At 47.4% G+C, this 13,473-nt stretch overlaps 1 protein-coding gene across 4 annotated transcripts; it reads right to left on the bottom strand.

Annotated features, from left to right (window-relative positions):
* Positions 1–875: 875 nt before the first annotated feature.
* PSMD2 (proteasome 26S subunit, non-ATPase 2) lies at positions 876–9,807 on the bottom strand. 4 transcript variants are annotated; one of them, XM_032631042.1, is made up of 21 exons: positions 9,614–9,799; positions 9,108–9,164; positions 8,560–8,724; positions 7,337–7,458; positions 6,947–7,171; positions 6,506–6,664; positions 6,208–6,352; positions 5,966–6,026; positions 5,565–5,711; positions 5,288–5,394; positions 4,963–5,090; positions 4,656–4,743; positions 3,690–3,852; positions 3,463–3,564; positions 3,152–3,297; positions 2,827–2,910; positions 2,447–2,615; positions 2,260–2,354; positions 1,904–2,030; positions 1,367–1,485; positions 876–1,218 (listed from the first exon to the last, which is right to left on the bottom strand). In XM_032631042.1, the coding sequence occupies exons 1-21, from the start codon at positions 9,746–9,748 to the stop codon at positions 1,036–1,038; spliced, it is 2,727 nt and encodes a 908-aa protein (XP_032486933.1). In that variant the 5' UTR covers positions 9,749–9,799; the 3' UTR covers positions 876–1,035. The 4 variants fall into 4 exon arrangements, with proteins under 4 accessions (XP_032486933.1, XP_032486936.1, XP_032486935.1 ...); XM_032631045.1 differs by having other exon boundaries at positions 883–1,218; positions 8,560–8,767; positions 9,614–9,774; XM_032631044.1 differs by having other exon boundaries at positions 883–1,218; positions 9,398–9,764.
* Between the last annotated feature and the right edge of the window lie 3,666 nt (positions 9,808–13,473).

Here is a 13,473-nt window from a genome sequence, read left to right as displayed (position 1 = left end):
TTGTTGTGAGGTATGTACAGCAATTATTCTTTCAACATTTATTGATGACCTATTAGGTACTGGTCACTATTTGGAGCTTAAACCCACAGTAAGTGTTTTCACAATAAGTGCTGGATAAATGCTAGCAATTATCTGACAGGGCCACATGTTCTCCTCCACTGCATCCACAGGGGTCTAGGCCCCCACCGGCAGTGTAGCTATACTCATACCAGTCCCACCAGGAAGGAGCACTGCAGGTCAAGAGTGATTACATTCCAGGAAGGAGGCCATTTCTTTCCCATTGCTCTACTAAGAGGAAGGTCAGGATCAAGCTTTCTTGCACCGTTCCCGCAAGGACAGCCTCGAGGTAGATGTTAACATGATCACATCTCTCAAATAGCAGCCTCCCCAAAAGGACAAGCGGGTCATACGAGGTAAAGATGTTCATTTCATTCAGTAGCACAGAAGTCAAGTTGGGAAGAGTGGAACTAACTCTGCTGCCTCTTAAGAGAAGGGATTCTTAGTCCAAAGCCAGGGAATGATGGGCTTGAGGTGGGTGTGTGTTGGCAGGTGGGAATAGGGGGGATGTTTGGGATCTACAAGCCCCTTGGAAAGTTATTTGTAAAAGTTTAAGTAAAAATTTGTGTACATACATCTCGTAGAAAGAAGATCCAGTACATTTATCAGCTTCTCAACGGTTCATGCCTCTAAAGATGAACCACTGTTCTAAGATGATTAGGAAGGAGGGGAGAAGGAAAAGGGGCTTAGTTTTTTCCATTCTTGGCAGCCTCCCTGCTAGCCCAGGCTCAGAGTTGCTACAAACAATACCCTCTCACATCCACTCCCCACCCTAGTCTGGCCTCCAGCCACAATACCCCAGAAAACAGACACAGAGGGACCTTGCGGATAAAGGTCTTTATTCAACAAAGTTATCTCACTCAGTAACAAAAGAACAGGAGGTAACAATTCTCCCAAAGGTTTGGAGCAGTGTCCACCCCTGATGGAAGGAAGCATGACCCACTGACACAGCTGCAGCTCAGAGCCTCTTGTGGCCACTTAGAGATCATAGTTTGGGTTCTTCCGAAGGATAACAAAACCTTCTAGAATAGGGGTGACGGGAAGGAACTCCTCAGTGGCCAATTCTGCTCGCTCCCCGTGAGCCAGCAATACTGGGGTTGTGTGTGTCTGGAACCCTGTGATGGTCTTGGGCTTGCCGGCCTGGCCCACCACATCCACTGCCTGTGGGGTGAGAAGACTGAGATGAAGAGACTCTGGATAGGAGTACAGCAGCAACCCAGTGCCAATTCAAGTTTCAGAGAAATGGTACCTCTGCATTCTACAAGCTCTAGAATACAGCCTGAGCCCTCCCCTCTGCTCAGCCTCTCACCTGGCCCACACGGACAGACACTGGTAATGGCCGCAGCTCCTCATCGAATGTGACCAGCATTCGGGGCTGCATGGCAGCCACCAGCCCATATAATACATAGTGCGACTTGCCTAAGATGACTAAGAGCACAAGACAAATATAGTTAGAGGCATGCCTGAACCTTGGGACCCCACTCCAGCCCTGACTCTTTAATCCCTCAGTTATATAGCTGAACCCACAACCCTCCCCTCATACACCCTACTACAAGCTGGAGATGCCACCCCCATATTCTGACTACAGGTTGAGGACTTGATCATCACTTTCCCCCAGTCACTCAGAGGCAAAAACTGGGCTCAGTTCTTCATCTTCAAAAGAAAATCTTTTTGGGTCAGATCAAAAGTGTGGGGGATGAAAGTCTCAATGAGGCCCAATGAACCTCAGGAATCCAGAGCAGCAGAGTTAACTCAGAGTCTTGCTCCTAAATTACCAAGGAGGCCCTGGTAGGGGTGTGGAGAGGGCGCCATGTGCCACCATGTAAGATTTCTGACAGGGACTCACTGTTGCGGACATCCAGGAAAGAGACAAGCACGGTGAGCAGCCCAGCCACGGCCACTTGACTCATAAGCTGCCGGTCACTGTGGTAGGGGCAGAGGGTGAGTGTGCCCTTCCCTAAATGGGTCAGGCCCTGGGGAAAAGAAAACAAAACAAAATGGAGAGAAGTGGACGTGGGGAGTCACAAGTCACATCTAAGGAGAAATCACCTAACCCGGCCACACAGAAACCTCACAGCTCATTCACACCCTCCTTTCCAGGCCAAACTCAAGGTCCCCTTCACGAAGCGTCAGATCTCCCTTCCATCACACAGACACTTCCTTTGGCACATTCACTCTAAGGAGAAAAGTTCTATTCTCTACCTGTGCCAAGCGCACCATGAAGAGGTTGTTGGGGTCCTTGGCATGATACTGGGCTAACTGGCGCAGCATCGCAGCCAGACGGGCATTATTGGTACCTGGAAATGTTAAGCATTACAAAGGCTTGAAAAAAGGGCCTCAACAACCCTTCTCCCAAGATGCTTATGATCTCTTTCTGACCAATACTCACCACTGCCCACCATGCCCATGGCAAAGATGGAGTTATAGGAAACTTCTGGGTCAGCATCATGAGAGAATTTGCTTAGGGTATCCAAGATGTTGAGTCGTGGATTGGAAACGGAGATTAAGGCCAGTGCTAAAGGCACAGCCCTTCGGAGTGTAGGCTCCCCATATCTCAGCTGGTGATAAAAGAAAATAACAAGGGTATCACAGAAAGCAGAAAGAATAAGCTCGGTTACAGGAACAGATGGATAGACGGGGTCTTAATTTTTGTAGAAAGGGTACAGCAAAAAGACCATTTCTCCACCGACAAAATCCATCAGGGAAATTCCTGGGGAAACTCCAGGCATCAAAACTAATATACTTCAATCTTCTCCATGGGATACTCACCAGGTGGCCAAAGGTTCGTAGTGCCATCTCTGCACCAATCTCCTCACCCATAGCAATAAGGGCAATCCCCAGCACAGCTACTCCCTGCAATTGAAGAGGCAGCAGAGCCCAATAAGCTCAGGGAACAAAAAACTCGCCCCTGACTCAAGTCCCATGTAAGAAGAAAAAGCCATCCTGTGGGGCACACCCTGACTCCTCATGTATGGAACCCAGTCTCATGCTATTTCAATACACAGTGATACCCAGAGACTCTAATAAAACAAACAAACCCACAGTTATCTTTTCTCAGAGCTTCCCTCGGAGTATGCCCAGCTGCCCACAGAACCTGATGTGCTCCCATGTCGGCAGGGGCTTCCTTCTTGTCCTTGTCCTTCTTTTCCTTTTTGTCTTTGTCTTCCTCCTTTTCCTTGGAGTCAAAGTGTTCACTGCAAATGTGGAGCAGCTGCTGCACCTTCAGTACATTCCCAGAGCCTGGGGCAGGGTGGTAAGGGAGAGAAAAGGTAGAAATGACAAGGCACCAAGGAAAAGCTTGCTCTAGGAACAGAAGCTAAAGAATCTAAGGCAATTCAGAATGACTTAAGAAAGGAGGTCCAAGAGAGAAGTGAAGAGTCACTGAGGAAGAACAAAGACACAGACCTGCATAGGCACACACATCCACCAGTGTGTTGGCAAAACTGCGGAATGGCTCTGACACAACCTCCAGTGCGGCCAGGATGGCCTCAATGGCCTCTCCCTTCCCTAAAGGAGAGATTCGAGGGGTCAGAGGACATGTACTCCCTTCCAGCACAGCCTGACTCATAAACTCTCCCTGTTGTATCCAGTTACTACCAGTCTTTTGCCCAAATAGAGAGACATCCCCTAACCTAGGTGGTTGAGGCCCAGTCCAAGAGGAAGCCAACGGGCATATGTGTCCTTGAGCTCAGTCTCTGACTTCTCCATGATGGTCTGAAGGATAGTGGAAGTGACATCGCCATTGCAGGATCCCACCGCTATCATTCCACAGGCTAGAGCTGTCACACCTGCCACCTAACAATAGGAAAATCGACATCAAGTTATTAAAATAAGTTGTTAAATAGTTGTTTACCTATCTTGATTCAAGATAGCCAATTCCTACAGTCCACTGAAACCACATGAGGTAATAACCCCTTTCTGATGGTAGGTCAAAATAACAGTAGCATCAACCATTCACTGAATACTACAGGTCAGTCACTAAGTCAACTCGCTTGCATACTATTAACATTTAATCCTCACAACCCCATGAAACAGGTCCTACTGTTATTCCTCTTTTAATGATGAGAAAAATGATGCCTAAGGAGACTGAGTTACGTGTCCAAGATCACATTGTTTGTAAGCAGAGGTGGCAGGATCTGAACTGAAGCCTATCTGACTAAAACCTATGCTTTTAGCCACCATACTATATTTATCCATCACTAAAATGATTCTGCACAAGTAAGAAAATTTAAAGTTGGCTCATGACTAAAACAGTGCACCCACCCCAAACTGGGTTAAGTTACTCCCCACTCTAGTCTGGTACTTCCTCATGGATCCCAAGGGCTGGAACTCAATACTAAAATGTTAACTCTTTAGCCTCAATATCTCCTGAGACTTAGAAGCCCAATTCCAAGCAGTTTCACTGAAATAATACATCTCTCTCTCTCTGTGTCTCTCTGTCTCTGTCTCTGTCTCTCTCTCTCTCTCTCTCTCTCACACACACACACACACACACGCACACACGCACACACATATTTTTTCACCATTTATCAGAGACCGGCAAGACTCAGAGCACCTTCCCTACTATCTCCCCTAAGTGATCAACAAACTCTACTCACCTCCATACTGGACTTGGAATCTCCCATCACAGGTAGCAGCAGTGTTAGAACATCTTCGCGATTGGAGCCAGCATAGGCCAAGCCAAGCCTGCAAAAGCCAGGGAGAGGCAGTCCCCGAGACACACCCGATGATAGGACAAGGAAGAAACAAAAAGAGGATTGGTCATTTCAACAAATAGTCACCAAGAGCCAAATACTCAACAGGCACAGTGGTACTCTTTGGCAATACAAAGGTGAAAGGGCCTGATTCTGTTTTCACAGAGCTTACAGGCTAAGCACTACCAAAAGGAGAAGCAAGAAGCCTTACCCAAAGATGGAACCAAGTCTCATTGTGTTACTGTTGTGGAGGACATAGTCTGAGAGGAGTGCCAGAGCAGGGTCACACTCATTTCGGACACCAGAGTTCACGATGCCACAGGCCAGGAGGGCTCCTGACTGCAAAATGCAAATAGATTCTTCACTCGGGCTACTCTACCTTCCTCACCACAAAGGATGCAACATGGGCCTTATTATAGCACCCGCCTTAACTGGAGTTAAAAACAGGGTAGACCTTACCAGTGAAAGGGAGGTCCTGAGAGGGCCCTAGAACATGGGAGGGGATGTCTGCATTAGTGGGTTGTACCCAGACCAACCTTGATATAGTCCTCAGAAGAGTACAGGTACTTGTCAATCTGAGTAAGGCCACCATCCACATCCCACAGCAGAATCATGCCAAGGGATGCAGCTGCACTCAACATTCCTATACCAAGGAAAAATCTATCAGTCTTAAAATGGCCCTGCCCTGAGAAAACTGTTATAAAGAGCTCTCCAAAGAACTGCCTTGGGGATCTACCATTATAACACATGAACCTAGGAGGACAACAAGATTGACCAAAATTATACAAAGAGAGAGTAGGAACAGAATTATACCATGATCCTTATTCTTGTAAAGCCATTTGTTGCCATCATCAGTCAGCAGCTTGTCCTGGCCAAAGGCTGCATTCACAAAGCCGTTCACAAAAGAGGAGGCCAGGTTCATGCGGGCAGAGTCCACCTGAGAGCCACTGCCCCCAAACCCTGCAAAGGAGGGAAGGAGGAAATGAAGGTCTACAGTAGGACAAGAAAAGAACACAGTATGGCAGCTGATCTCTGATTCTGAGCTGGCCCCTTGGAATCCTCTATCTATAACCCCAACAGTGACCTAGGGAAAAAGTATGTGGGAATTCTGAGCTCTATAGGATTCCTAAGTATGTTGGGCCCAGCCATCACTCTCGATACAAGGGGCATAATTAACAATCCTCCAATCCCCAAACATGGAGATGTTTACTCACTGTTGTTCTCTAGGTGGGTTTTATAGATGTCATCAGGCACCTTGGGTTCCATGATGTCCAGCTGAAGAGAAGTCACAGGATCACAACTGCTCCCCCAGTCCTCCCCTAGCTGTCCCTTCTGTTACCCCATTGAATGGCAATTCTAACCAAGGAGAGTCTAGTCAGAGGCATAATCAGGGAGGTGAAATGCCAGGTATCATCACAACCAAAAAACCTTGTTGGAAAAGGGCAAAGACTCTCACCTCCCGAGCTAAAGCCAAGAAGTTGCTGTTGAGCTGCACATTGGACATGATCTCTGTCAGGTCCTCATACTCCTCCACATCTTCACTCAGCTCCAAAAACACCCCATGTCGGCCTAGCATGAATGCCATTTGCTTCTGTACAACCCTGTGGGAGAGAGCCATCACATTTGCTCAGCCCCCATCCACTAAGGGCACAGAAAAGCCCTTCAAATCCTAACCAGAAACTACATGTCCCAGCACTTCATGCAAATGTCCCACTCATGAGCTTATCGCTTTGCCAACTTTTTCCTTTACATACACGTCCTTGCAGGAGGTGAAAATATCTTCTACCAGCTCCATGTCATTGAGCATCAATGCCAATCTCAGTGCTTCAGGGAAGCGACTGAACTTTCGGAACACACCCAGGGCACAACGCAGTAGGGCAGAGTTCTCAGGCTCAGGCACGTAATTCACACAACTAAAAAGGTAAAAATAATAAAGCTATCAGGCATTCATTTACCCCGTTTAATTCACTTACCCAATACTGAATGCCTACTACATACCACGAAGTATACTAGTTATTGGGACTACTAAGGAGACATGCCGTCTCTGACCTCAAGAAGTTCACAGATGTTAACAAATTCACTACAGCTTGATTGCGACCTTTGAAGCAGATACTCTTGGAGAATAAAGGAGTCACAGTTGAGAAGAAGTGCTGGGGAGGGCAGGCCTGCCACCATTCCCCACCCTGCTCACTCACCTGGTGAGATAGAGGCAGACCTTTGCATATGCATTCTCATCAATGTCTTTCTCCAGCATATCCACCTGCTCAATTTCCATAAGCAGGTCGCAGGCCTCATGCTCTGCATTGTGGGCCATGTTGTAGGGGACAATCTCCTTCACCAGGGTCAGCAGTGGCTCCCGCTGCGTCTTCTCTGCATCATCCAGCTCCTGCCACTCCTTAGCCACTTCTCCTGCCAGATGCCTACGGACAGGCCCAGATTATTAGAGGAGCAGTGCTTCATGGGAAGCACCTCCCTGTGGGTCAAGGAATTCACTATCTGGTAAACTCAATACACTGGTACTCCAAGACAGAACTCAGAACTATATCTCAGAACCCCTTCAGATTCCCAAGAAGAAAAGGTCTTACCTGACGTACTCATGACCCCATGATGCCAATTCCTCCTGGGAGCCCACTAGACGATATTTGAGGCACTCACGCTCCCCGCTCATGGTCATGGCCAAAACAGAGATGATGTCAGCGGCAAAACGCTATAAAGAAACCAGTCCTTTGACGTCAAATCCAGGGTAAGGGGAATGTTACATTATGGAATCAAGATCACTGTCACTACCCCCAAAATTAAATGCTAATTATATCACCAGCCTCCATACTAAAAACTTAAAACATGTTATATCAGCTAAGCCTCATAATAATCCTAAGGTTAGTGTTGCAATCTCTCTTTTGAACCAACATGACTGAAGGGTGATAACAAGTGGAGAGTGGAGAAAAATGGAGACTCTGAATTTTATTCCAATCGTAATAATAAACTATTAAAAGGTTTTAAGCAGAAAAGATTCACACTCTAGAAAAGATCACTATGGCTGCTGCATGAAAGACAAACTGTGTAGGAGGTCACAGACAAATGGAAGAGGGTCAGTTAGGAGGCTGCTGCAGTAGTTCCGGTGAGAACTGAAAACTTGGATTAGGGTTGTGCCAATACGCAGGAAAGTTACTGAACTGGGACTATATTTTAGAGGTAAAACAAATGAAGGTGCATGTGATACAGAGAAAAGAAAAATATTAAGGTTAAAAGTAAGTTAATAATAAATCATGATAATAAAATCCCAAAGTCCAACATAAATGACGGAAACACGGTCGTTTCTGAAGACAATCTTCCTGTCAGCTCTTATGTGACCATGTTGATTACGACGAGCACTATTTTGTTGTTTTAATTTTTAAATTTAATTTTATTTATTTATTCTTGGTTGCGTTGGGTCTCTGTTGCTGCGCATGGGCTTTCTCTAGTTGTGGCGAGCGGGGGCTACTCTTTGTTGTGGTGCGTGGGTTTCTCATTGCGGTGGCTTCTCTTGTCGTGGAGCATGGGCTCTAGGTGTGCAGGCTTCAGTAGTTGTGGCGCACGGGCTTAGTTGCTCTGTGGCATGTGAGATCTTCCCGGACCAGGGCTCAAACCCCTGTCCCCTGCATTGGCAGGTGGATTCTTAACCACTGCGCCACCAGGGAAGTCCCGGGCACTGTTCAACTAGCTCAGATCTCAGGTCTATCAGGCTTCCTGAGATTCACCATGAGCCCCATGGTCTAGACAAAAAGGAATTCCTAAACTAGGCCTCCACCAGCTTCTGCAATAGTTTTACCTTATTCTCCCCAGGGGCCATGTTCTCATAGATCTCCTTCAGTTTGCCATAGTGTGGACGCAGAAATTTGAGAGGCTTGGGCACTGAAGTCATGGAAGTTGTAGAAGAACGAATCTGCCTCCTCAGTTCCTCCAGGGCTGGTCGGTACAGGGACGTGTCCTTCTCCTGATCAGGAGATGTTAGGGCTCAGACAAAAAGAGTCTCATACCTTAAGTCATAATACAGAAGTGTTCAACAACCTCCTAGGAAAGTAACTAACTGTGTCTTATCCATCTGTGATTGCCCAACGCCCTGCACACACACTGCCTGACACAAAAACAAATGTCCTAGGTTAAGAGTTCAAGAACTGCTTCTCCCACAAAACAAAGCTACAAAATCTTTCAATTATCTTTTTTTACTCCCCTCCCTCACAACATGGTTGTAATATGACTCCAAAATACAGTCTCTCTTTCCGTATCTCATATAGGAGTTGTTGCCCCAAGTGAAATAAAGCAAACAAGTGGGAAAGATCCATATATGCACCGGCTTTTGTTAACAGCGTGACTCACCCCCAGTCGTTCCACGAGCATCTCCAGTTCATCCTGAAGTTGTTTGTCCTCCTCAGACTGGAGGGTTGAGGGAAGAAGCTCATCAAGACAAGGAATCTCAAACACATCCTCCTCCCATTCACCCTGGGGCAGGTGGAGAGTGAGCCTGCCTCCTTAGGAAGGACCAGGTGAGACAAGGAAAGAGAGAGGGAATGGGAAGCCCTGATGGGAAGGCAGCCTGGCTCCTGGGCCAGGCTCTGCTTGAACGCCGTTCTGAAAAACGAGGGTGACAATGACCCGCCCGGGCCCACCTCACGAGTCGATGGTGAGGACTGGAAGGGGCGGCGGCGGTGACAGCGCGGAATGGAGGATGAGGGGCAGAGAGGCGGGTGCCGGGAGCCCCGAGGGTCGCCCTATCCGCCCTCTCCCAGGCGCGGCGGGGCCGCTGGGAGTCGGGCCCGAGGCCTGCGGAGCCGCCGTGACTCAGCCCGCGGCCTCTTCCGCCGGCTCCCGGGGCCGCGCCTCACCAGCTCCTGCTCTTTGTCCTTGTCTCCGGCATCCCGCCGCTCCTTGCCGCTCGGCTTCTCATCCCCGCCACCGGGGGACGTCGCTGGGGGCTGCTGGGGCTGCAGGGGTGCCTTCTCCCGGCCACCCTCCTCCATCGCCGCCGCCACTGCCGTCCCACTGCGCGCGCACCGCCCCGTTTCCCAGATGTCCTCGCGCGCGTGGCCCACGGCGCCCCTCCTTCTCCAGAGCCCGCCTGCGACCGGAAACACTGCGGCAACCCACCCACCCCCGCGGCCTGGGAGTTCCAGCCCTCGGACCTCGCCCTCCGAAACCTCACGAAAACTCCAATTCCCAGCTTCCCGCGTGCCATAGGCACCTCCCCGGTTCGAACCTGGAGTTTCCTGAACGCCGTCTGGGGTTTGGGGGCGCCAGATGCAGTAGGAGTTGAGCTGGCTGCGAGCCGAGACCGCCCCTCGATTCCGCCAAAGCAGTGTGAATAGTACACCCCAGTGATACCCCCGTTAGCCGCGTGGTGGGACAAACGGAAGAGATTCTTGAAATCCTGGACGCTTGATTGCCGTCTTTGTGAAGTCTGTGTAATCTATGTTTAGTCCCACACTACTGTGGCATATTCACCTCCCCAGCTGAAGAATAGTTCTCTACTATTACCATAAGGATGTGGATACCATCTTAAATCCACCTGCGGAGCCAGATGGAGTAGAAATGAATACATCAAGCCCTATACCCTAATGCGAAGTTCTGGAGCTAAAAACTGGACAAGATAAGGTCTTTGTCCTCAGTGTGTCTTTTGGTCTTCCTCTCCCTCTTATGACTTAGAGGGGATGTGACCGACACTTTATGTCAGGACTTATTTTAAATGATATATATTGTTCGCACAACTTTTAGAGTTTGGTAGGATTGTGTCCATTTTACAGCGGAAATCGTATAGTAAGTAGTAGAATCAGGATATGAATCTCGATCTTTGAGTCTCCCAAGTTCTTGAGTGTTTCAGGCAAACCTCAAAGTTTTGATCGGCCTATGTGTATATATCTAGAAGGTGAGAAAAGAGGAAGTAATTCTCCCTTTCATCCGGTGGGAACACTCACCATTTGGCCTGGAATCTTATTTTATGGGTCCTGAGGCATTAAAGAATGCAGAAAATGTTTGTTTAAAAAAACAAACCACCTGTCACAGCGCAGTTAGCATTGAATGAATGTTGGCTAAACATTTGTATAGGTATTGATGTAAGGGTCTGATGCCCATTTTAAAACTTGTTGCTCTTTTCCACTCAGTGTTTGGATTCTGGGGATGACCTTCCACTTGCATCACTGGTGATGGCCCCAGCCCTAGTCTACTGACAGAAATTGGATGGTCCATAGCTGGTGTGCCTACTTTGTTTTCTGGCTTCGAGATGTCCATACTTTGTCATGCTTTCTTCAGTCATCAGTAGAGGTATTTCTCCTAAATCTTTCCTATTTCCATGACTTCTTTCTATCCGATCTCAGATTTTGTCTTTTATACCAGTCACATCCCCACCAGTACCTTAGAGGAGACGGGGTGATGTTGTGGCATAAAGCACAGGCTATTAACAGCTGGTGACTCCAGGTGAAGAGTAAACGAATGTCTGTGTACTATGTTTCAACTTTTTTGTAGCTTTAAAATACAAAGTTGGCAAAGTTTGTAAAATAAAAAGTTTGTAAAATAAAAAGTTGGGGGTGGGTGGGAGAACATAAGCTTTAGAGAGGACAGACCCGGTATTTAAAACTAAATTCTGCCCTTCACCAGGTGTGATATTTGGGCAAGCTTCCTAACCTCTCTCAGCTTGGTTTCTTCTTCTATGAAATGAGAGTAATAAAGTATCTCCCTCGGAAGTTTTTATGAGAATAAAGTAAGACAGTGTATATAAAGTGCTTAGCTAAGTGCCTGGCAACTGGAGAGGAGGCAGTTAGCATTTTCCAGCTTCCTCAAATTTGCAGGGCTGCCCCTTGCTCCCCACCTCCAAACACTCAAGCCCCAAACCTCTCTGGCCAAATGCAGATGTCTGGCAATTATTCTCAAGGCCTTATGATAACATTGATTTCCTGCCTCAAGCTTCATTTCAGTCAAATTGCTCTCCCAGAAGCACTCCTTCCTACCATTTGGCCAGACTCCCAGCCTTGTGACCAAATTGCTCTCCAATCAGGGGACAGCCCATCACCTGTCCCTTCCTACCACCTTCTTTCACATTGCACCCACTGGCCAGCCATGCTTCCCCCAAACGTATGGCCTGAGCTATAGAGCTACACATTTTATGGATGGCTCTACTCATCTGAGAATCATTCGACCCAAAGCGTCACTTATGTAATGCCAGAAATGCTTCAGGCCAGACGCAGCATTGCACTGTTTCCACTGGGTTGCTACTTTCTTTGTGTGATATTTTTCAAAATCAGATTGCATTGTGGCCCTTTTACTGTTAATTGCCAGGACTGAAAGCAGTTGTTACACTCCCCTTTTTTATAACTACTGTTACAACTTCCCTTCTTCAGGCTCTCACCTCTCATTATGCCCCTTTCATTTACCTCCTTCTGATCTCCCTGAACATTTCACCTCTTTTGAACATGCCCTGCCCCTTCAAGCTGGATTAGTCTTTTGTTGTTGCTGTTATTTCTGTATGGAATGCCCTTCACTGTTTTTGGCTAGCAAATTCTCCCATCCTCTGTACTCCAGCTCAGTAACACCTGTGTAGGAAGCCTTTCCTGTTCTGTCTTTCAAGTTATTAATTTCTTCCCTGTGCTCCTACAATGCTTGATACATACCTCTCCCTCCCTCCACTCTGAGCTCTTAGAGGACAGGAACTGTGTCTTATTCAACTTTGTGCCCCTAGCACCCAACCTAATACCTGGCTTGTGGTGGGCCTTGACAAATATTTGTTGAATAAATGAATGAATGAATGGCTTTGCATTCAAGTTCAGGTCATCTTTGTTTATAATAATAGCCCATTGGGAGCTCTCTTTGGAGCCCAGAGCTCAGCACTGGGAAACTGTCAGGAGTCTCCATTTGTGACTCGTGATAGGTCTACTGAAACTGTGCTTATTTTATGGAGATTCTCTTCCAACTTGACATTTCGAGAGCACTTGCGAGTATGAAATCATACTGTTTGGCATATGTTTCTGTATTGTGCATGGGAATTAGTCAAACTTCCAATGGGATAGTGTCGGGCACGGCCCAGCCCCTTACTGATAACTGTGCTCACGTGTCCACCCAGGAGCCCCATCCATTATTCCCCCTTCTGCCTTAACACATCAGAGCACATTGCAGATGCATACTTATCAGTTTGGCAGGCTACTAAGGGGGAAGGTTACACCTGTCACTTGATGTTCACCTTGCCTTGCCCATGGAACCAAGCACCTGCAGAGTGCTCAACAAACAGTGCCACCTGGCTTAATTTCAGGTCAACATGTGCTTAGGTTTCCTGCAGCTGCATGGTTGTCACATGTACCTGGCCCGGATGAGATGGGGGCCGTGAGAGTGCACCTGCTGGTAATGGCCTCACTTGGAAGCATGATAAAATTGCCCAGAAGGCAGATGTATATGCTTGAGTCTAAATTCTGCCATGACTTAGCAGACTAAGTGGTGGTGATTAAGAACATCTGAATCCCAAATCTGAAGCTCTGAGTTCCAAATTTGACTTTAATGCAGTCTGTCTTAGCTGACACTGGAAGTTACGTCATCTTTCTCCTTAATTTCGCCACTTGTAAGATAGAGACAATGATAGGACCTCCTTACAAGTTGTTGTGGGAATTTAATGAGGTGATGTTTTTAAAGTGCTTAGCACAGGCTTAAGCAAAAAAAAAAAAACGGACTTAGTAAATGAGGGCTGCTCATTATCATCATCATCATC

The sequence above is a fragment of the Phocoena sinus genome, chromosome 4 (assembly GCF_008692025.1).
Source record: "Phocoena sinus isolate mPhoSin1 chromosome 4, mPhoSin1.pri, whole genome shotgun sequence".
Classification (NCBI taxonomy): Eukaryota; Metazoa; Chordata; class Mammalia; order Artiodactyla; family Phocoenidae; genus Phocoena; species Phocoena sinus.
The sequence above is the reverse complement of the archived record's forward strand: the minus strand, read 5'-3'. Positions and strand labels throughout refer to the sequence as shown.